This window comes from Pollachius pollachius, assembly GCF_949987615.1.
Source record: "Pollachius pollachius genome assembly, chromosome: 1".
Taxonomy (NCBI): Eukaryota; Metazoa; Chordata; class Actinopteri; order Gadiformes; family Gadidae; genus Pollachius; species Pollachius pollachius.
The window spans coordinates 31,443,318-31,468,578 of NC_136934.1; the positions used below are offsets into that span (position 1 = coordinate 31,443,318).

The 25,261-nt window shown below is 47.3% G+C and overlaps 1 protein-coding gene across 1 annotated transcript; it reads right to left on the reverse strand.

Moving 5' to 3' along the window:
- Positions 1–5,884: 5,884 nt before the first annotated feature.
- Positions 5,885–24,103, reverse strand: fam131bb (family with sequence similarity 131 member Bb). The gene is made up of 9 exons (XM_079758204.1): positions 23,974–24,103; positions 16,303–16,340; positions 13,635–13,670; positions 12,984–13,086; positions 11,014–11,238; positions 10,677–10,817; positions 8,227–8,573; positions 7,156–7,419; positions 5,885–6,277 (listed from the first exon to the last, which is right to left on the reverse strand). Exons 1-9 carry the CDS (start codon positions 23,999–24,001, stop codon positions 6,056–6,058), a joined length of 1,404 nt encoding a protein of 467 aa, XP_079614330.1. The 5' UTR covers positions 24,002–24,103; the 3' UTR covers positions 5,885–6,055.
- Positions 24,104–25,261: the final 1,158 nt, after the last annotated feature.

Here is a 25,261-nt window from a genome sequence, read left to right on the forward strand (position 1 = left end):
TGTATCTTTGTTTGCATTAGTCCGCTCATTTGTCCTCGAATACTGTACCATTGTGGCAAAGTTAGTGGCCCACATCGGTTAGTAGTGTTGGTAAGGAAATTATGCATTGTGAATGAAAACCTTAAACTTAAATCAGGTTTTGCCAATCAAGCATTCAATGTTCCCTGGAGATTAATTTAAAATTAAATTATTTAACTACGAGCTTTAGCTCATGTTTACATATAAGTGTAAACATTATTTATATTAGCAATACGAACATGAATTATTATACCAATGAATCATTTTTAAACAATAAATATTTCAGTTTACACACTGTCTGATTCCAATCATTTACTAGAGGGGATTTTAAAACCTTTAAGCAATATAAATAAATAAGACTTCACTGTGGCCCTGTGTTTTGTGCATGATTATAATAAATATATTATCCATGAGATTATGAGTAACTAAAGTGCACCCACCCATGATTGAGTCAACCTTAGTTTTTACAGTAATATCCCTAAATCATGTAGGCAACAAGAGAAGAAGATGGCTGCAGGGAGGATGTTATAAGTACAGGTTCACGTAGGGTCTATTTACCAACATATCATTATGATAATAATGCTCAACATCATAATAATATAGTATGGTTTATATATAGTAATATAGTAGAAATAGTAATAATAATAAAAGGGGGCTTCTCCTCTCCAGCCTCATTACAATACGATAAATGACATTTAACCCTGGGACACCGCGCTGTTTGTCCATTCTTGGTAGCCGTCCAACTTCTGAAGGGTGTCCCCCATAAGGAAGACCACACCCCAAGACTGAGCTGCTGATTAGTTGTTTAACATGAACCCTCTGCAGGCTGTGTCCTCGGCCTGCCAGCGGTCGTGTTGAGGAGATATTTGGTCCTGGGAGTACAAGCGGTCCAGCTTCCTGGCAGCAAGGTAGACCTCTCTGCCAGCCTCTAAGTGATTGCTGTGTTTAGCCAGGACAGCCCTCCCCCAAAACGACTCCACCAGCAACTCCACCAGAGACACTTGGAGCCAAGAAGAGCCAAATGTATGTGGGCGTGATTAATCACAGATGTGTGGACGGTCGGGGAGAGGGGAGGGAAGAAGCGGTACAAAGCAGAAATTTGATTTGTTGGTCATTTATTGGCTCTTTCCCCCAGCGGAGAGAAAGAGGAGAGGAAGAAAGGTACAGGCCCCGAGGAGAGGGAGGAGGATCTCTCGTGCAGGAAGTAGAGAGGGGAGGAGAAGGAGGGAGAGAAAGGGAGAGGAGGAGAGAGAGATTGGTTGACACAGGGTGTAAACCATGAGCCATCGTGTGATAACCTTCCAACAAGCATGCATAGGTATGGATGTTTCACACTGATGTCATCACTTCAGTCTAAAAGACTTAAATCCATCCATTTTTATACAGTGAATTACATAATCCATCAATTATCATATTTTTTTTATACATTATTTACTTTAGGTTCAGTGCCACACAGTTTCAAATCATCATATGTTAATGCTTAATCTGGGTTTGGCCTCAAACCTCAAAACATTTTGGTCAATGCGTTCCAGTAAAAAAAATAAAAGGTTATTTCCAGGCAGTGATTCTTCCAACGAGATAGCAGACGGTAACTGCAAACGGACTCACGGACACGAGTAGGCATTAAAGAACCCTCACACAGAGATAAGAGGACAGAGAACAGAAAGAAAGAAAGACAGGGAGTAAAGAAGTAGTAGAGGAGCGGAAGCAGTACGATTGTTGCGCGTCGACAGGTATCCCAGGGCAGGACGTCCTGGAGGGGATGTCCCGGACGGGGGCAGTAGAATCATACAAAATGTGAACTCAGCGGGAAATCAATCCATCAGCACAGAGATAGTCTGTCAACATCCACAGAAATGCATTTGGCTCCTTGTTATTCAATCACTCGTTGATATCATCATATCTAAAAAAAGAAAAACTGAAAGGTGAGCCACACTTGAAGCAGTATCGTTCATAGTTTCATGCATATTTTTTTGATCTTGTTTTCTTGCTGTGATAAGCATGGTTCTTTTCTTTGGTAAACTGAAGGAGTGACCATCTTTAAAAACAGCTGCGTCGTAATCAATCATGCAAGCATAGGACTGCCGTTAACAACAGCCTGCTCCATCAGCTCCGTCTGAAGAGCCAGACCCTGGAATGACTCTGAAAGAGATGAAGATACTGCTGCCAATAGGGCCCCACCACAGCCTGCAAGAAACCAAGAGACTTTACACACCTCGTTCATCATTCCTCCCCTAAATCATTCTTCAATAAATAAATAAATATGTGTCGTTGTGCGTAAAGACATCCCATTTTCACCGGGCTTTGAGTCCTTTTAACTTGAGCTTCATGTTGTTGGTTTAACAATTTGCCATTCAAATAATAAAAAAAAAAGATAGTAATGACTATAATTTCACTATCATAGTAAGTACTCAACTATAAAAACATTTGAGTATAGTTGAATCAACATTGAACTGTAATGACAGTTAAATATATTCAGTTCCCTATTTGTTCATTTATCGCTTTTATCCAAAGTTATACAATGTATCACCACTGTATCACCACCACTATATAACCACCACTGTATAACCACCACTGTATAACCACCGTATCACCACTGTATCACCGCCACTGTATCACCACACTGTATCACCACTGTTAAATCCCCACTGTATAACCACCACTGTATAACCACCGTATCACCACTGTATCACCGCCACTGTATCACCACACTGTATCACCACTGTCAAATCCCCACTGTATAACCACCACTGTATCACCGCCACTGTATCACCACACTGTATCACCACTGTTTAATCCCCACTGTATAACCACTGTATCACCATCACTGTTCACCACTGTATCATCACCACTGTGTAACCACTGAGTCACCGCTGTATCACCGACACTGTATCACCACCCCTGTATAACCAATGTATCACCACTGTATCACCACCCCTGTATAACCACCACTGTATCACCACCACTGTATCACCACCACTGTATCACCACCACTGTATCACCACACTGTATCACCACTGAATCACCACCACTGTATAACCACCACTGCATCACCACTGTATCACCACCACTGTATCAACACTGTATCACCCCTGTATCACCACCACTTTATCACCACTGTATCACCACTGTATCACCACCACTTTATCACCACTGCATCACCACCATGAGTCGAACACAGGGTCTGCCTACAGGTCAGCCAGGGACATTGAGGATTAACTCTTCTCAGCCGGAGGGCAGGCCACTATCCTGATGAGTCAACAACACTCATTTGTTTATTCTTATTTTCTTAAAACCACTATTGACCCTACATAATCATGGTTTGTCGTGGCTATGATAATGATAGCATGTGGTGTTATATAGGAATGGAAATGCAATGGATCATCAAGGTTCTTTCTCTTATTTGTAATAACATAGTAAGTTGTATCTCAGACAAAACTGCTCAAAACCTGACCAAGATGGGCATGCTTTAAACGGACACATTTTTCTGATAGGCCTACTGGGGGGAACTTCAACCATTTGAGTAGAAAAATAAATGTCCCATAACATTGCATAAATAAGCGGTCAAGAAATAAAGTCAATAAACGTACATATTTGTAACCTTAAAAGTTGGTCACACAATCATCAGAGTGAGCAGAGACGTGGCTCTGCAACAGAAAATGTCCAGAGTGATTTTGTCGTTGAAGAAGCTGAGTCATAAGTGAGTCATGCACGCGGCCGACCAATCAGATGGCTGCGTTCGCCCCTCCCGTGCGGAAACACACTTGTTCTTCCAAAGGAAAGGAAGTTAATACGTTGCCTGAAGTCCCAAGGGGGCAGGAAGACACCCTACTATCTGTCCCTCTCTCTCTCTCTGGCGTTCTGCTATACTGTTCTGTTCAGCTCCCTGAATGACTTGCATGGCAGACACTGAGTGATCCCTGTACACCGGGGGTGTGGGGGTGGGTGGGGGGGGGGGGGGGGGGGGGGGGGGGACTTGTTACTATGGTAACTACGGAACACTCCAGCCCTCCTCTAGGAGCAGTTGGTAAGTGCTCTATTTACGATGCACCACATCCCTCTCTCCCCGCTCTCATGTGTGTGTTCATGGACAGCAAATTAAGAATCCAGCCATAGTTTTTCTTTTTGGAGTGCAATCCCAAAGTAAGACGGGACAATGTAGGAAGATAGAAAAATAAAGAAATCAGGCTGTACTAAACAGTTGAAACCGTGAGAGAGGCAATTTATATATATTTTGTAACTATTTACATTTGTATATGACAGAGCTGCCGGTAGCCTGTCAGATGGCCAGGGTTTCATCTGGCTATTGCTGGTTACAATTTAGAAACTCCTCTTTCTATCTGTGTGCGTGTGTGTGTGTGTGTGTGTGTATGTGTGTGTGTGTGTGTGCGTCCGTTAATGTGTGTTTGCGTGTATACCCATTTTAAACAACCTATACAAATTTGTAGAACAATCTTTCAATCTTTGACTGAAACATGTTTGCGTTTCACAAAGGAGACATTGAAAGACATTTAAGACACAACACTCTTGGATTAAAACAGATTACGACTGTGTATTATGCCTTATTATAGTACATTCCATAGTGCTCCACAGCCCCAGGTTACTACGACGACTGTATTGGAACAAAGCAGCTTGGGGTTGGGTGCTGGAGGTGAAGGAGTGGAGACGTTTACCAACAGTTGTTTCTCCTGCAGTTCCAAAGGCCACCTCTGTCCGTCCGGATTGCATCAGTGCAAAAGCAGAGATTCTCTCCCTGTCCTCCATTCACATCCATGACCCCCACAGAGCCGCTTTGTTCAAGAAGGCTCCCCAATGGCAGACACAGAACCACTCCCCCACCCAGGCCCAGCCCAGGCTAAGTCCAGGAAACCATGGATCAAAGTCTGTACCGCCACGTATTGTACAAGTACTCCATAGTACTCTGAAGAAGCCTGTGCACTGAAAGACATAGTCAGAGGAAGCCCACTCTGGTCCAGTACAATCCTCTTCATGGGCCTTGGGTGTGTGCAGCCCCCAGGTCAGGGGGGTCCCTGGGATGTGCCCGGGTCTATGTCCGCAGCAACGCCTGCTAGTGGCTGCATTTTAGAGGACCAAACTGTGACTCACAGAAATGTAATTGTGTTTTTTTTAATTTAGGTTTCAGAATTGTCAGAATTGTTGCTTTGTACTTTTCTAATCTTGTCCCATAATACAATTATTGGGTAGTTACCTGTACTGTAGTGGTAGTGGTGGAAGTAGTAGTATTGGTCGTTGTAGTCGTGGTAATCAGGGTGCGACGGTAGTGACGGTAGGGACTTTTACGGTTGTTACTTGATTAAGCAATACATCATATATTTAATGATAGCTGTAAACAGAGAGGCTCTCCTGTTGGGAAGTTTTGTTTTTGTATATATATGAATATATATACAGTATATATATACATATATATATTTATAAATATCATACACATTTACATCGATTTTAGTGATTTTCTTTTTGTTATTTATTAAAAAGTGTTGTTTTAATTGAAGGTATTCTTACAATAGGTATTTATTGTTATCGTTACAAGACGATGACCAGGTCGGGTTGTGTGTCTTTGTTGACAGCATGCATGTTTCCTTGTTCCCCCATTTTGTTTTGGGGTGGTTGTCACATCAACCATCACTCTCTTGGTAGGTTTGTCTCTCTGATCCCCCTCATTCTCTCTCTCCCCCCTCCCTCCCCTAGTCTCCTCTGTGACCTACAGGATGTAAGGCTTTATGAAGACTCCTTGTGTCCTAGGTTGCATCCTCAGTGGTCCCTAGGAGGCCACCTTACCGCCTCGCCACGTTGACAGCATTAGTCTGAGTGGCCAGAAAATTAGGAAAAACAACAACAACAACCCCCCAAAAAGATCAGCGCGTGTTGCTGAGCCCTGAAAAGGAACCGATGGATGATGGGAATATGTATTGAGTCATGGCGCTCCTTCCCTTTCTGACGCCCGGGTCAGTCCGTTAGGTTCAGTCCGTTAGGGTCAGTCCGTTAGAGTCCCCCCCCCTCCCCCAGAGCAGCGTGGTACTCAGTTAGCGGACATGGAGGGGGAGGAGCCCTCCTGCTGCCCCTCGCTCTTCTCCTCCAGAGTCTGAGCGTAGCCGGGGCTGACGTCCGACGCCTTCCGCTCCGTCATTTGCTCGACCGGCGGTTGCCCCGGACTACTGCCGCCGGAGGAGACGTCTCCTGGTCTTGTGGGAGGAGTTAGCGTGGCTGTCTCTGACTCGATGCACAAGGTCACCTCCTCCTCCTGAGAGAGAGAGAGAGGGGGACAGAGAGGGAGAGAGAGAGACAGCGAGAGAGAGAGAGAGAGAGAGAGAGAGAGAGTGGGGGGGGGACAGAGAGAGAGAGAGAGACAGCGAGAGAGAGAGAGAGAGAGAGAGAGAGAGAGAGAGAGAGAGAGAGAGAGAGAGAGAGAGAGAGAGAGGGAGGGGGGGAGAGGGAGAGGGAAAGAGAGAGGGAGAGAGCTGTTAATTTAATGTTTGATAGGCATTTTTTCCAACTTATGAACATCTATTTATACTAGGGTTGTCCATGACTACGATTTTGCATAGTCTAATCTGATTCGTCAGGCCAAACCAATCCCCTACTGATCGAATAGCAGAAGATATATTTTTTAATATATGCGGCTCAATGATGCCCTATTGGTTCTGACGTGGTCTAAACACTTCATAAAAAAATCAGATCTATATTTAGGCCAAAAGCGAAGCGACTCTCTAAACGGTGACAGTCCCACCATTTAACTCACATTTCAAAATAGGATGACAAATCCGTCCCTGTCAGCATCTGCATTCAACTTGACACAAAATATAGGCTACCCTTATCCTTATATATTATAATGTAGATTAATATAATATACTGTATTTATAATAATACAGCCATGAATTCAATCACCGCCCGGTCACCGTGGAGACAGCGAGTTCCACTCTGTCACACACACATCCTATCAGGGCCAGAACCAGGGCAGATGAGTGTGCAGACAATAAAATTAAAAATATAAATAATCTTTCCCTCTCATACAGAATATAAGATTGTTTTTATTCCAAAAAGTACCTTTATGAACTGCCTTTTTTATTTACATCACTAATATGATATAATACAGGAAAATGCTGTCTCCCATCAGGTCACCTTAAACTCCTCCTCCTCCTGTTGCTCCAGCAGCGGGGAGTGTTCCGTGCCGATCACGTCGTCGCCCATGACGACCCCCATGCTGGGCTCCACCACGGCGCTCACGCCCAGGTAGCTCCCGCCCTCCACCTGGTAGGCCTCGGTCTGCGCCCCGTTCCACAGGTCCACCAGCGGCGGGTAGCTGGCCGGGGCCAGGCTGTGGATGGTGCTGTTGGGGGTGGCCTGTAGCGAGTGGTTGGCGCTGTGCAGCCGCTGCTCCAGGGACTGGGCCGGGGGGACGGGGTTTGACCGTGATGAGAGGAGGCAGGACATGTGGAACGTGTTAAAACTGGACGGGTGTTGTCCTCTCGGTTCCACAAAGCGGCCGTCCCCTGGTCTAATGGACCGCACTGAGGGGAGGCGCCTATCTTTGGGGGATCACAGATAGTCTTTCCCTGAACACGAAGAGCGCAACAGAGCTCTGTCCCTGCTTTCTTGTTCCTTTTAATTACATCTTCCTCTGTGTCCCATCTCTCGCTGCTCCCTGCCTGCCGGTGTTTAATTAAATGTGTTTTTCTCGACCCTTTGAGAGGCTTTGTAAAATCGAATAAAGAAATTAATAATAACGTTATGAACCACCTGAGACTGTTATTGTGTTTTTTCTTTTTTTATCATTTTATTTCTAATAATAATAATAATAATCGATAACAATCCAAGGCCAACCTCACATAGCACCTGCAGTCTATCTATTCGGGCTTGACTTATAAAGTCGGGCTTAACTTATAAATACTTCAATGTATTCATAAGTTAAGCATGAAAGCCCAGCCTGGCGTTGATCCTACCCCAAGCGTGGCGGAGAGCTTGAATCCTCCTCCTTGCCGGTGCACTCTAACCTCAAACAATCTCCACTTTGTCCCTTTGGTCACTGACCTCTCCAAGCGGATCCAATCGGATCACAGCTTTGTTCGCCCTTACAGACTCTAAACACCAACAGCTTGCTTAATTACTCAAACGAGATGCATGATCTATGATGTGATGACTTTTGCTTTATTAGCATCATTTATCTTTTGTCCAGCCCTGCAGTCCACTGACCTGCTGCTGCTGATACTGCAGGAGCTGCTGGTGCTGGTAGTGCTGGATCTGTTGGATCTGCTGCAGCTGATGGAGCTGACTCTGCTGCTGGAGGCTGAGCTGCTGCTGCTGCGGCTGAGGCTGCTGCTGCTGAGGCTGCTGCTGCTGGGACAGGTACTGGGAGGCCGTCTGTCCGTCAAAGCCCTCGGTCCCGCCCCCCATGACGTAGGAGCCGGCGGCCGGAGAGGCCACGCCGGAGGGCTCGTTGTTGATTGGCTCCCAGGCGTCGGAGGAGGAGAGGCAGTACAGGCCCTGGGAGACGTAGGTGTGGGGCCACACGTCTGCCGAGGAGTGGTGCAGTATCTGGTCTGGAGGAGTTTTAGCCAGGTCTTTAAGTTAAAGTCGCTTTCACTTTACATGAGTGCAATTAGTTATATGACTGCTACTGCTACCTTTACTGCTTCTGATTGACTTCTACCAAACAAAGAAATCTCCCAAACGATTTGTAGATAGTATATATTATACCTTGCAAATTAGGAATGATAGAAAACCCATCAAAAGACCCAAACAGAGAGTGTGACTCCATCCTGTGCCCTGTCCAGGGCCGCGGTCTGCAGGGTGAGGGGGGGTGCTGGCCTGGGACCCGACCTCACACCGGCCAGAGCTGTAGCACATCAACCCTACAAACTGTTGAGTATGTGATCTGACAGCTGCTCTCCAAGGTGGGCTACGATCAGACGGGGAAACGCTTTGGCAACACTCACACTGTAGCGTCCCACAGAGGTTTCATCTCGTGGCAACATGACATTTGACCCTCTCTGTTTCAGACGTTTCTGTCCGTTATGCAAAGCGAAGGGGGAGGGGATTTTGTTTCACATCATCTCAGAGCTGGGATTTGTATTAATATCAGTTTGTTTTAAAGATTTTTCAGGTCATGAGATTCAACACATCCCATCAAAGAAGAAAACATTACAAAGCAAGATAAACGCTTTCATCTGTGGCAGTGAACACTCGTTCACAACATGTGCAGCAAAATAAGGTGGCCAGAAATGACCCTATACATATAAATAAATATATATATATAGAGCGTTTTGGTTGAGCACTGTTATCCCTGCAGGCAGAGAAAGAATAAATGCAACTAGACATCTTCCTGACCAAGCAAAAGGACACACAGCCGTGTCTGCCCTTCAACATGAGCTCATTAAACGTTTACCGCGGAGTTGGAACGATGGATGGGCCTGACGTCATGTAACCTAGAGACAAGTCTCAGCCTCTTCATCCATTGGCCCTAAGTAACCATGTGACTCGTCCAGAACGTCTGATACATAGAGCACTACGTCACCATGTTACATAGAGCACCATGTTACATAGAGCAGCACGTCACCATGTTACATAGAGCGCTACGTCACCATGTTACATACAGCTCCACATCACCATGTTACATAGAGCACCACGTCACCATGTTACATAGAGCACTACGTCACCATATTACATTGAGCGCTACGTCACCATGTTACATAGAGTACTACGTCACCATGTTACATAGAGCACTACGTCACCATGTTACATAGAGCTCCACATCACCATGTTACATAGAGCAGCACGTCACCATGTTACATAGAGCACCATGTTACATAGAGCACCACGTCACCATGTTACATAGAGCTCCACATCACCATGTTACATAGAGCACCACGTCACCATGTTACATAGAGCACCACGTCACCATGTTACATAGAGCACCACGTCACCATGTTACATAGAGCACCATGTTACATAGAGCACTACGTCACCATGTTACATAGAGCAGCACGTCACCATGATACATAGAGCACCATGTTACATAGAGCACTAAGTCACCATGTTACATAGAGCACTACGTCACCATGTTACATAGAGCACTACATCACCATGTTACATAGAGCACTACGTCACCATGTTACATAGAGCAGCACGTCACCATGTTACATAGAGCACTACATCACCATGTTAAATAGAGTACCATGTTACATAGAGCACTACGTCACCATGTTACATAGAGCACTACGTCACCATGTTACATAGAGAAGCACGTCACCATGTTACATAGAGCAGCACGTCACCATGTTACATAGAGCACTACGTCACCATGTTACATAGAGAAGCACGTCACCACGTTACATAGAGCAGCACGTCACCATGTTGCATAGAGCACTACCTCACCATGTGACTGTGTGGAGTCAGACTGATGAGACTCTAAGTGTTCCAAGCATCCGGCCCATGATTGGTCTTTCAACGCAAACTCTCCCTGACAAGGAGGCCTCCACTGCGAGAATACTTAGAAACAAACCTACAACTCTCCTCAACTCTCCAAAACTATTCACAGTGGTTTTTATTCAGCAGTTCTACCTTCAGCTGCAACCTTTCCAGTGCAGCTGTATGAGCTGAATCCCCCCCCCCCCCTCCCCAGTGGCCTGGTTCCCCAGACGTACCTCGGCTGGTGATGCTTTCCTGGTTGACCTCGCTCAGGTGGGCCACGCTGCCCTGGTTGGAGCCCGAGCGCAGGCTCTCTCCGTCCATGGACGTCCACGCCATCAGGGTGGCCTGCGAGATGGCAAACTGCTGCAGGATGCCTGGAGGCAGGGCACAACCGCAAGAGCTCCGGTGAAGACGTCATGGCTGTGGCTATAAATCCACTGGCTGAAAGTCATGATCATTTATCCCGGGAGGTGAGGTGACCTGGTTGGCCGACCCGGGGTTTAACAAATAAGAAGTGCGAGTGTGTGTGTGTGTGAGGGTTGTGTGTATGTTGTGTCTCAGGACTCTGACCTGCAGCAAATCTCGCCTCCTTCTCGCCATCGCTAAGGTCGCTGTAGGCGTCGTTCTCCAGCCGCCGCTCATTCTCCCGCTCCTGGGTGGTGATGCGGGGGATGGGCACGCCCCCGGCGCCCACCGTCTGCATGCCCCAGTTCTGCCACTCGATCATGTGGGCCACGCGGCCCTGGGCCATGGCCGTGGGCTTCGTCACCCTCTCCTTCATGGAGCGACTCACGCCTGGGGAAGAGGAGGAGAGAGGAGCAGGGGTACAGAGGAGGGGGAGGACAAGAGAGGAGGAGGAGGAGGAGGATAGAGGAGCAGGGGTATAGAGCAGGGGAAGAGAGAAATAGGACAAGAGAGGAGCAGGAGGTGAAGAGAGGAGGAGTAGGAGAGAGGAGGAGAGAGGTGAAGAGATGAGTTGAGAGGATGAGAGAGGTGAAGAGAGGAGGAGGAGAGAGGAGGAGGAGAGAGGAGAAGGAGGAGGAGAGAGGAGGAGAAGAGAGTACGAGGACAGGGGAGGAGAAGAGAGGAAGATGAGAAGAACAGAGGAAAACAGATGGAAAGTTATCAAATAGAAGAGCGAGAGAACTGAAGGACTAGGAAGAGTGAGGGAATGAGGGAAGGATTAAAACCTTAAGAAATGGAGAAGGGCGGGGCGGTGTAGGAGGGCTGTGGCGGTGTAGGAGAGTCACGTGTGGATAGGGTGAAGTGTGAAGAAGGGAGAGGAGGAGGAGGAGGAGGAAGAGGAGGAGGAGGAGGAGGAGGATGATGTAAATGGTTTATGATGATGGAGATAGAGCATCTAAGTGAATAGCATATCTTGTCTGGGTGTGCAGAGACCTGTGAAGGCCCCTAATGAGAACGTGGGGGCGTGGCCGTATCTAAACTAACCTCCTAAAGAGCATGGTGGAGGAGTGGATGGTTAGATGACGGGGCTGGAGACACATGTATGCTTAATGAAACCCCCCGCCGCCGGGGGTGGGGATGGGTTGGAGACCGGGGGTGTCTGATATGGCTAGAGGAGCGTCAAAGAATATAGGAGGAGGGTAATTGGGGTGAGGTGGTCCCATGTATTGATTAATGAGGAGAATGGTTGCCTGTGCGCTGGCTTCCACACTCCTCCTTGGCTGCACTGGCTAAGCAGTTTCTCCTCTGTTTCTCCTTGCCGCATATCAGAAAACTCTGCTTCTACAGCAGCTACATTGTGTACTTTTATTTTGAAGGAAAGAATCAAACCTGCCAAGAAAGCTGATGCTGGCTGATATAATCCTGCAATGACGGCACACCTTCTTTAAACCCTTTGCTATTTGAGTCTTTTGGATGGCAGTGTATGAAAAATTGCATTTATGCAAATAATAAAATAAGAATACATTCTAGGGCACATCTGTAGTATACGCACACACTGCGACAACTGCACTACATCACGGACTGTACCACAACACCTGCCACTGCAACTACACTGCACAACAAGGAACACTACAAAACCCAGACACAGCACTCTGATTAAACACTTCAGGGCACACAGATGAAGACAGCTACCAGACTGCAAAGACACGTGGAGACCACAGCATCACAACAGACGCGTTAAACTTTGTTCTTGTTGTCACATCCACTTACACAACCACGTAAAAAACTACATAAAAACGACACCTTCGTCTCACCCCTCGCCTCTTTCTAAGCAACAAGACATGTGAAGATGAATTGTGGGTAGTGTATTTTATGTGTGTGTGTGTGTGTGTGTGTGTGTGTGTGTGTGTGTGTGTGTGTGTGTGTTGGCTGAATCAATTGCCGTTAGCATCAATGGCAGCCATTGACGAGGGATATCGTAGCAGGGGGGTGAGGGGGGGTGAGGGGGGATGATTCAGGGGAACCCATGTTTGGGTGCCATGTTGACTCAAGCCTCACCACGGGGAGGGAGGGCAGAGGTTGAGGCAGGGGCCAACATGGGGACCGTTTACCAGTTCACAGCAACAGACACACACCTGACACACCTGTCAGAGAGGACTTAGCCAGAGCTCCGATCCCATAGGCGTTTGAGTTCCTCTTCAGCCGTGGCAAGATGGATGTGGTGTCTTCCATAGACAGCTAGAGCAGGGAGGGGGGAAACAGAGAGGAGAAGGACAGAAGAGGAGGGGGAGGAGGAGGAGGAGGAGTAGGAGGAGGAGGAGGAGGAGGAGGGAGTGTGTGTGGACGAGTTGTGTGGACAGTGCACATCATGACACACCAGACAGTGAGAGTTAAAGAGAGAGTGAGAGAGAGGGTGAGTTGAGAGGTGACGTAGATGGAGGATTAATAAGTTGTTGGGTGATATGTACAACCAAGCAATCAAACAAACAATACAACAAGAATCTCAGAAAAGCTACGATTTAATAAAACCTGCAAATTGGCACGCGATTAGGAAGTCGTTTTGAGACCTGCGCCTATATCCAAAAATGGACTAGTATCTGTATCTGCTCACTTCAATTATTAAAAGGGGCCGTACCATTGAGTCTGAAAGAGAAGGTGAGGGAGGTGTGAGGGCAGAGAGTCAATTCTTGGGGGGTGAGTGAACTTAAAGCGTGCAAGATAAACGATAATGATAGGAGGAGGGTCAAAAAAGTATAGGATGAAGGAATGGTAATCACAACACTTACATTGATTCCTTCCCATGAAAATTCTGAACGTCCATGCTGAGGAAGAAAAATAGGAGGAGAGAGGGATGGGGAAAGAAGGAGAGGAGGGAGCAAGACAGAGTAAGAGAAGAGTGGGAACGACAGAGGATATCGATGACGTGCATGATGGAGAGAGAGAGAGGAGGGGAGAGGAGAGAGGGAAGGACGAGCAGGGTCAGTGTGGGGAGAGAGTGGAGAGGGGTAGCAAACCACACATGCCAGACAGAGAGAGAGCCATAGAGAGAGAGAGAGAGAGACATAGAGAGAGAGAGACATAGAGAGGGACTTAGAGAAAGAGAGAGACATAGAGAGAGAGAGAGAGAGAGAGAGAGACACACACACACACATAGAGAAAGAGAGAAAGAGAGACAGGGAGAGAGACAGAGGGAGAGACATAGAGAGGGACATAGAGAAGGAAACAGAGATGGACATAGAGAGGGAGACATAGAGAGAGAGAGAGAGAGACATAGAGAGAGAGAGAAAGAGAGAGAGAGAGACATAGAGAGACCGAGAAAGAGAGACAGCGAGAGAGAGACATAGAGAGAGAGACATAAGTAGAAAGATGGAGGTAAAGAGAGACAATGGAGGAGAATGAGAGAACAATGCAGGGCAACAGGATTTCCAAGGAAAAAAGATGGAAGGGAGGCGTCCCGGAGCCAGAACAAGGGAGGGAGAAGGGGAGGGATGGAACAATGGATCAGTCTATCGTTTCTAAGACGTGTGCAGCAGAGCGAAAAAACTTTGTGGATGAGCAGGTTTCTCTCCTCCCTGCCGACCCCACCCAGGCTCCATCCGTGGCTAAGACCCTGTAAGCTAGTCCCAAACTCTGTGTGTGTGTGTGTGTGTGTGTGTGTGTGTGTGTGTGTGTGTGTGTGTGTGTGTGTGTGTGTGTATGTGTGTGAGAGCACATCCAGACTGCATTCTTGTATGTATGGGGAGAATGCCTGCGACAGGGTAGATAAGAGGTAATCTATGTCTCACCGTCTCTCAGTTGGACTTTAGCTAAACAGACTAAGGGTCTGCCAGCGGACCAATGCTAATAACTTCCATAACCTCTCAACCGCTCATACGGCAGATATAGGATCCAAACTCAAATAAAGATCAACATTATAGGGTCAACATTATACACCACACTGTAAGGCTTTTCTTACAGTGTGGTGTATAATGAGATTATTGAGAAACGTGTTCTTTTGCTGGGTTGTATTATGTGTTTCCCTAAAGGACTATTGTACTGGTCTGGGTCATTAAACCATCATAAGCATCTCTCTTGGCGTCACTAATTTGCCAACATAATTTCCTAAAATGACTTCCGTTGTACTGATTCTACCGCCGAGCATTTAGCCTGAGTGCACTCTCACCACAATGTAAACAATAGCATAAGCCCTTTCAGCTGCCGTCTGCTACATATTGCATATGTATCTGTATATTCTCTAATGGCTGTATGCTTTTATTGTTATCGTTGCCCTACAATCTCGCATCCCTTGTATTCTCTGTATCTCTGGGTCCATTTAATGAGACATTTAGAGCTGGAGTGGTGCAGCTAATGCCTGTTGAAGTAGGGCTTGCAATGTGCTCTGGCATCGCTGATGTGTGTGGTGTGGCGTGAATGTGTATGTGTGTTTGTTTGTGGTGTGATTTGAATGTGTGTTTGGGTGTGTGTGTGTTTGTGTGTGTGTGTGTGTGTGAGTGTGTGTGTGTTTGTGTGTGTGTGTGTGTGTGAGTGTGTGTGTGTGTGCGAGTGTGTTTGTGTGTGGTGTGGTGTGAATATGTGTTTTGTGTGTATGTGTGTGTGTGTGTGTGTTTGTGTGTGTGTGTGTGTGTGTGTGTGTTTGCCTGTGTGTGTGTGTTACAGATTTCCTCCAAGCCAATGACGGGCATTATAGGGAACAATGGTTAAATAAATAATGGATTCTACAGTGCTTCTGGGAGAAAAGTAAAGAGTTTTCTTCATTTGAGACCAAATTACTTATTTTCCCACTTGTGGAGACGTGTGTCTCCAAATAACTCTCTGTTCCCAGGAGAGATGAGAAGGAAGGAGAGAGGAGAAGAGAAGAGAGGAGTGGAGATAAGAGATGAGAGAAGAAAAGATAGGAGGAGAGGAGAGTAAAGAGAATATAGGAGGAGAAGAAAGGAGAAAAAAAGTAAAGAGAAGAGACACAACGACGAGAATGAGAGGAAAGGGCAGTTGAAAAGAAGCATTCAAGAAGATGAATGGTAGAGAGAATCAAAGGGATAAAAGCATACGAGAGGCCAAGGGATGTCAAGATATCGATCTGACATTATACTCAATCTCAGCCCATAGCGTAGCTCTGTCGCACAGACAAGCAGCAGAGATGGCAGCAGCAACGATACTTCCAGCTACATCTTACCGTCTCACCAATGTAGTGGAAGTATAGCGACACGGAGAGTGTCAGCCTATATAGGGGACTATTACGCTAGTAGCATGGAGCGCTAGCACTTGGAGAGGGCGAGCAGCTATTAGCTGAGGGAGACAATCTGTCTTCCCAGAAGCAGCAGGTCGTGTGGTACCTTCCTGGGACAGCGGTCTGAGGCGGGCGGCCGGGGTCGCCCCCCTAGAGGCCGCAGTGGCGAGTCATTTACCACAGGAGCCGTCGAGGGACAAAAAGGGTACGACATGGGGAAGACTTACCTGCTCCCCATCCTTCTGGACCGGCACACCGTCTGCCGCTGGGAGACAAAAGACAGAGAGCGAGAGATGGAGGGAGAGTTGGAGAGAGAGGGCGGGAGAGAGAAAAACAATGCTAATTTTAATTCAGTTCCATGACATTTACGCAACAAATTAATTCTTCAATCTATCTTGCCTCACTGTCCAAAATAGCCAAGGAGCAATGCAGTGATCCACGGCCTTATAGACTGGGTGTATGGTGCAGGGGCCACCTGACGGACATGGTCTCTTTAGGATTAATGAATGTTAATATCCCACCTCCCCCTCTTCCTGGCTGTCCAAATCCTAATTAAAATATTAGTTTAATTAGGGGGGACTGCGCTTGTAATGGAGTTTAAACACGGCAGTGGTCTCCTGATGCCTCCTCGCACTATCTCTGCTGCCTGCAGGTTCCTCTCTGGGGGGGTGCACTCCAGCGCCCTGTGTCACTCGGAATGTGTGTGTGTGTATGTGTGTGTGTGTGTGCCCGCATGTCTGCACTGGTTTTCACGTGTATGTGTGTCTTTGTGTATGCCTTCCTGTGAGCGCACACTGTGATTTTTTTGGAGCTGTGTATTTAACTAATGATGAGTAATATCCTGTGTTCACCCAGAAGCCATATTGGTTGGGCGGGGAATCCTTGTACAATCTCTGGAAACCATGACATTGTTATTAGGCAATTTCAGTTGAGCTGCATTCCATTTCCTCGCCCATGCAGCATTTAGAATACATTCCGATCAACCCTCACGTTTTCCCCAAAAGATCCGGACGGTTTCCCTACTCAACTAACCAACTGGGCTGCTATAGGTGAATGAGCTCTGTTCCACGGCAGCCACTGTGTCACAGGGCCGTGACACAGAGACATCCGGTGCTGGGTTTCCATCATCCCATCAGGGCCCTCTAACCCACTGACCCAGTCATTCGCAGACAATCAGCTCCTCGCTGCCTTCTTGGTTGGACACTCGTAACTAGATTCATAACCCTTCCTTGGGCTCTGTCCTGAGGCATCACGTCAACAAGGAGGGGTGGAGACAGCAGAAGGGTTCGCTGTTGGTTTGTTTACGGTGTCGACAAGGAAACCTGCTACGTTCCTTAAGCACTGTTGACACTGGGGGAGTCTGCTGCTCCTTCAGATGTTCAGATGGATCCACGCACAGCACAGCTAAAGCTCTTTCCCAGATTGACACCTGTATTCAACAGTCTTCAGGAAGAGAAGGGGTCCAAGAGTTCATACACAGCAAAAATCTGTGTACGAGATCGACTTGGAAACCACCCTGAGAACACGTACACCTGCGAATGTCCACACCACAGCCGATATATGTGTGTGCACCCAGAAGAGCAATGTCACATAGAATCACGCTCTCTCTCCCTCTCTCTCTCTCTCTCTCTCTCTCTCTGCCTGCATGTTCTCGATCTCTGACTCTCTTGCTTTCTTCTTTTTGCTGTCTTTGCTCCTCTGCCTTTGACTGTCTCTTTCCCTTTCCCTCTCTCTCATTACGCAACCTTAGGCCAATTAGCATTTGAGCAGCCATCACTCTTCCTATAAGGCACCGATGCAGGGTTCCCGAGCTCACAACCGCACTTCCAAAGACGCAAGGAAGCCTTTGGGCATCAACACAGAACTGGGTCAGACTCAAAGTCTTGTATAATTTATGGAAATGTCGTTTTGGGAAAAGCTACAAGTGGTATATATTTTAGCATTTCGTCTCCTATTGTCTTCAAGAAACACACACAGCCTCAAACCAGAACTTCAGAGCATGTTGTATTAGGAAGGAGGATTCCACGGTGGAGGATTGTGGAAGCGGATGCTCCCCAATGTAATTCAGAGCTTCTTGGCCGTCCACACCCTGTATTTCTACACTCTCGGACTCACATCCCATGGTAAGTAAATCTGCTCCTGAGGATGCTGGATCCCTTGGTGGAGATACGGCAACAACAACAGAGCACATGACCGCCGCTCTGAGCCAGCTCTCTGTCCCCTGGCACTCTTCATCCTCCTCCGCAACACACATACACACAAAAACACACACATACGCACAAGCACACACACACAGATACACATATACACACACACATATGCACAGGCACACACACACACACACACACACACACACACACACACACAGCGGTACGGCGCTGGATCCCCCCCTGCAGCCATGTGGGAGCCAGGCTCAGCTCAGTGGAGGAGAAGGAGTGAGGAGCGGGGAGGAGAGGAGAGGGAGACAGAGAGAGATGTAGAATGGGTGGGAGGCTGTGCGTAACGAACGATGGCGGATCTGCAGCGGCTGCATGGTCGTGTAAAAATGCCCCCCGCTCCCCATCCACCCACTCTGCTCCAGCGTTGGAGGCATGATGGGCGCCAACAGAGGCGCAGAATGCCGGGCCTCATCCGTCTCTCCCTCACTGTCAATCCCCTGCAGCCCGCCGCGTCATACGCCAGGGCTGCCTGTTTACTGAGGGACAGCTGCGCTCGGGCTGGTTGCTACCATGGGGGGGGGGGGTGAGCAGCACTACTGGTGGCTATGTGTTGGTGTGTTTGTGTGTGGGTGTGGGTGTGCAGATGCTGGGATACTTATGAGCCTCTCAGTTGGGCAAGACCACAGCTGAGCACCAGAACCCAGCTGGTAAAAGAGGAGTTCTGTGAAAGCTGAGGGGAGGGAGGGGTCCGTGGAGGGGAGGGTTGGAGGATGGAGGAGTATGTCCGAGCACACGATGCACATGCAAACACACAGGCATGTGTACAGTACACCCACACAACATTCCCGGCGCCGTATCAGTGTCTTGTGATCCTGCCCTACAAGCCCTGGTCCTGGAAGGAGGTGACATCATTAATCTGGTGAGCCATTAAAAACTGGCAGCTGTATTCATCCAGCGCAGGTTCAGACCCTGATGCTCTGATGCTAAGTAGGTTACAGCAGCAGTGTGCCCACTGCAGTGTTTGCTAGAAAGATGCATCCTTGTCTTGGAAACCCGGCAGCCAGCTGGGAGGCCCGACTGCCTGGCCTACACCAGAACGAACTCAAGCTAATGATTATTGTGACTGTATGATAATTGTGGCTACGACTCCTCAGACCAAATAAGAAAGAAACTGGGGCGGGGGGGGGGGCTTTAGGCTGGTAGGCTAACCATGATGTGGGTTATATGCTTTGAAGCGGCTCATGTTAGATCCGAAGCTACGCGTCAATCTCTTGTCTTCTTCAACCAACTTTTTTGTCTCTCTTCACTGCCCTGTCTTTGAAGGCAAAATCCCATGAAAATAAAGCTTTAAAGCTTTTATTCAGTATATTTGTGATTGGCAGATAACAACAATTATGGCAGCTCTTTAAGAGGAAGGTGTTAGATGAGTGTACTTGTGAGGGGGAGTGTTATGAAAGCAAGATTTCGTTTTTCTATTTTACTTGCAAAGAGCGGTGTGTGTGTGTGTGTGTGTGAGAGAGAGAGAGAGAGAGAGAGAGAGAGAGAGAGAGAGAGAGAGAGAGAGAGAGAGAGAGAGAGAGAGAGAGAGAGAGAGAGCAAGACTTTTTGTTTTGCTAATAAGTGCTAGTCAAAAGGTTAAGCATACACACACACACACACAAACATTTTCACCAACATTGTGTGTCGGTTCCCCAGCTCACTGTAAAGCTGACTCACAGTGTTTGCCACCCTTGCATTTACACTGCCTCTCATTTATCAACAACCACACACTGCACAAGTGCTCTGTCAGTCACTCACATGGGGCGAGCTTGAAGCACACACACGCTGCCATATGCACTAAGAGGCCATTTTGTTTTTACTACATAGTTATTATAACTTTCTATAACTCAGTCATTAGACACACACACATACACACCCACACACACATGGACGCACTCTCTCTCTCACACACACACACACACACACACACACACACACACACACACACACACACACAAAACCATAGATGGTATAGGGGTACTCTTCTGGTTGTCTAAGTGACATAACTGACAGTCATGCCAGTCATTAATATCCTGCATTTTTTACATATCTATAAGATTTACCTTGCAGAACATTTTAGAAGCTAGAGATGACATTTTATAAGTCCACACGTCGGAAGTCTCTGAGGTAGGTTGTTACAGAATAGATGATCTTTCTAGTTGTAGTTATATCTGTGTACATGTGCGCCCTGTCAGTACACAGTCAGCTATCCATCTTCTGTTTGTATGAGTTTTGCTGAATGAATATTAACTATTGGTGGTCATTTTGATGACATTAACAATTTGAATTCAAGGGATTGCTCTCTGTAATGCAATATCAGAAACAGTAGAGTAACACACACACACACACACACACACACACACACACGCACACACGCACACACACCCTCAAAGAGTGCATTAATAGAATTGGCTCATAGTGCCTCTTCACTCAACAGTGTGTCAGCAGCAGCCCCATGCCAAGCCCATCAACAGAAAGAAATCGTGAAGAGAGACAGAGAGCGCGAGAGAGAGAGAGAGAGAGAGAGAGAGAGAGAGAGAGAGAGAGAGAGAGAGAGAGAGAGAGACATGAGAATACAATGGCAGAAAGACAGAGGGATAGGAAAAAGGATAACAAATATGTAGAGAGGAGATAGGGAGACGGGGAGTTGGATGAGATAAGAAGGGGGAAGAGAGAGAAGGGAGGTGGGAAATATTGTCATGTCCCTCAGTTATTTCTAAAGTCGACCTCTGGAACCCCACATTGTCTCCATTCGATTTACTACATGTCCTCATTTATAATGTGATGAATGTTTTCACTATGAACTTACCTGATCTTTGTTGTAACCTATTTAGCGAGAAACTAAACCCTGGCTTTTATCCGAGTGGGAAACTGCTTTAAAATCGTAAACACCAAGCTCCCCTAGCATTTAGTATTTTGTTGTTGTTGATAATCATGATTTGCAATGACTATCTTTAATCCAGAAATATATATCTATATAGAGATATATACATCACCCTTCACTTTTAAAAATCGAATACATTACCATGGATACGTATTAGGCCCATTCCATGATCAAATAGATTTAATAGTCTAATAAAATGTAACAAGCAAAGGCATCAAAGATATCCTCCAGGCTCTAGTGTCACCAATCACAGTGAGGCGTGTTTCTCATGGGGCTCCGTGATGTGAGGACAGGGAGAGGTCTTCGGTTTTACATAGGTCTGACTACATATACGACCACGACAGAGGGCTGTTGTAGGTTGTTGTTCCTGTAATACAAAAACAGCGGCCTCATGTGTTCGTGACTACCGAGCCAGCTCTTGTCAGACGTGACACGGAGCCGGTGTTATTAACAGAGGGCAGGGAGACGCGTCCGACGCTACTCCCGTGTGCCGTTCATATATTAGCCCACCCAGCCGCCGCGTTATCCGGCTTTTCCACCCTGCTCTTGCTGGTCGGCAGCCGGTGCCTGCAGCTGTGCTGACCGAGGGAGAGACAATCGATAACGCAAGCGAATGCCATTCTCACCCAGGATAAACACAACCACGCCTTGAGACACCAGCTCGAGTTCAGCGACAGCAGAAGACGGACTGGCACTCAAGCCTTTTAGCTAGCATACACTTCTCACCGGACAGCGTTCGTGTCAATAAGTGGTTGTTTACAGGTCCATGCGGAAGCATATCGATGGTGTTAAAGGGCATTCGGGCCGTGTCAAATTGATGGAAAAACGTTCCGCGGGGGCAGGTGGACGGACCTCGCAGATGGACTTCATTATGGCCTCCTGTCTCGGACGTGGCTGATCAGAAATTATAACGTTACAATTTCAATGAGATAATATCAGCTGGCTTCATAACTTCTTTATGACATTTATAATACAATAAGACCTATAAGAGATAACACACAATGTTAATCCCCCTCAATGTCACAGCTAGATATGTTCTGTTAAATAGCTGTTTATGTTATGGTGTTTATGTAGAAAGATTAAATCATAGCTCTCTCATTGTGTCATGGCTGTTAATGTGATACACAAACACAGGCACACACACAGACACGTGCACACACACACAGAGACACTTCACACACACACACACACACACACACACACCTGTAATCAGACATCCTGATAATTGTAGCTGAGCTCAAGCAGTGGCCATGTTTCTCCTTGTATTCAGAATACACGCCACTCTGCTCTTCCCCTGTAAAGATTCACCGTATTGTGCTCATGTAGAAACTACCGTGTGTTTCTTTCCCTCGTTGCTATCTACTCAGAGAACAGGTCCTTACGTTGCCATAGGGGTGACCTTGTCTGTAAGGGGATTCTGACATTAACTGACCCCTAAGCTCTGGCCCCTCTTTAGTGTGACCACACAGAACATACATAAATACTGATTGGTGCGTATGGTACGCTAAGTGGCTTATGAATATTTCACGCTGAGCTGCATAATTTAAGATTTTTTTTTGCTATTTAAGAGGGCACCCTCAATTTACACACTTAGATGTGTGAGTGTGTGTGTGTGTGTGTGTGTGTGTGTGTGGGGGGTTCCGAGTGTGGTCTTTCCCACATGTAAACGCTACATATCAATTTGTTTTGTTGATTACCTAAAACCAATGCCGTTATTTATAACAGGCATTAATGTCTTATTTCTGTCATTTCCCATCCCCCTCTCACGCTGTCGCTCTCCCTCTCCCGTCTCCTCTCTCCGTTTCCTCTCCCCTTGCCTGCTTGTCTGCATAGGCGAGGTTACGAGTTGTCCGGACATTCAGTGTGTGGAATTCTTTACACCAGGACGGTCCTAGCGGGAATTCTCCACACAATCCCACAAGCCCCTCTACCTAAAGCCCCTCCCTCTCTTTCTGTCTCCATGTCCACCCCCCTCCACCCAGCTCCCCCTCCACCTCTCCCCCCCGCAATAAAAAAAATGAAGCATGTGTTTGATGCTGTCTTCCACCCCCTCTCCATTCATGCACAACAGTGGATCTAACTGCCCCGGTAATACCCCCGGCCAGCGTCGCCTCTCCTTGCCCTTGTCTCCTCCTTTTGTTCTTCCTGGTTTCCCATCGCGATGCCGACCCACAACATCATCATCATAGCACCACCTCAGCTTTTCAATCTTCCCTCCTCCGCTCCATCCCTCTCTAGCCTTTATCCTGCACACACACACATACATACAGCCACTGCCAAACAGCATCATATATCAACGAAAGGGGGGAGGAGGGGATGCAAACCACCGCCTTCATCCCTGCCACACACACACACACACAGCAGCAGCATCCGCGGTACATATAACACACACACACACACACACAAACACACACACACACACACTGCCTGTGACATCTTGTCATCATCTCATATGCACAGAGATTGTTCTGAAGCCTGTGCATTCACAGTCTCCCCCCCCCCCCCCCCCCCCCCCCCCCCCCCCCCCCCCCACACACACACACACACACACACACACACACACACACACACACAGACGCTGCGCTCAGTGGCAGCAGCAGCCTGGTTGATGCACCCCCGCATGCATGCTCTTCCATACAAAACCTGCCCTGGTCCACCCATACCTCTTTCTCTCTCTCTTTTGCTCTTTCTCTCTCTCTCTCTCTCTCTTCCGCAGGACCCCCCCCTTACTGCTCTCCCTATCTCGCCACCAGCCTCCCTCCCAGACCTAGCCATGCGCCGGATAGGAAGGACAGGAAAAGAGAAGCCGGTCTTACTGAGTGTCCTGGAGCCGATGCATCCCATGGTGTATTCACAAAGGCCCTGGAAACAAGCGTGGAAGCGTAACCCGGACACCGCGCATTCTCCCTCTCTCTGGTAGATCGCTCAGTTTCTCTCTCCAGCGTGTCTCCGTCCGGCGTGTCTCTCTCTCTCCTGTGCCCTCCCTTTTTCTCTATCCCTCCCTCCTCTATTTGCTTGATCAGTCTCCCTCTCTCTCTCTCTCTCTCGCGCTTCTTCACACCCACCCCCCTCCCTCTTTTTTTTCCCTCTCACTCTCCTCCTCCTCCTGCCCTCTCTCTTTCTCTCTCTCCGTCTCTCTCTCCCACTCTCTCTCTCGCTCGCCCCGGTGCAGTGTCTTAGAAGATATCCTGTTAGTAAGTCAGTCTGCCCTGGGGAAACAGATTAGGACTAAATAAAGAAGTGGCCCATTATTATCATGACTGTAATATATGCAATACTGCATCCTCTACCTCCCAGCATTTTGAATCACTGATACTGTTTTAGTCCTTAGAAATTCCCAAGGTGACAAAAGTGGTCAATATATTTGTCGCCATGATTTGTAGGACTTTGATCGGACAATTGATTTGATTATTCCTATCAAAAAAGGGGACAAAAGGGGAGCATAAACACTGGTGTGATGACAGACCGAAATTGGATGACTGTTTGTGTGTAGAGCGTATTGAGTTACCATCAGAGGATCAATTGCAGGGAAGCTTGAAATACGGTGCTGCCATTGTTGTCATTGTTGTGGAGAGATCACTGCACTGCTGTAATATTGTGGAGCTAAAATGGGGGATTCTCTCACTGTCTCCCTCTTCTGTGCGCGTGCTGCCTAACAATACACTGCAGCGGTTTCCCTGAGAGTCGCTCTCTCTCTCTCCCTTCATCTCTCTGATGCGCCTCGCCTCTCCAAGTCCCCGCCACTCTCCACCCCCCACCCCTCACTGTCTCGCTCACGCCGATCACTCACATAATGCATATGGATCCATAGATCCCAGTGTTGAACTATCCTGTAAAATTGAGTCTCTTTCTTTCTCTCCCTCTTTCTGCCATAACTCTTTTTTTCTTCCCATCTAATTCTTTATATAGCCTTCACCTGGTTTAGCCCACTTACTCTCCTCATTCTGTGTGCATGTGTGTGTGAGTGTGTGTGTGTGTGTGTGTGTGTGTGTGTGTGTGTGTGTTTGTGCGTGCATGCATGTATGCACATAAATGTGTGTCCATGAGCATGTGTGCACGTATGTATATGTCAGTGCTTCCAGGCAGAAGACAGCGGGTTCATGG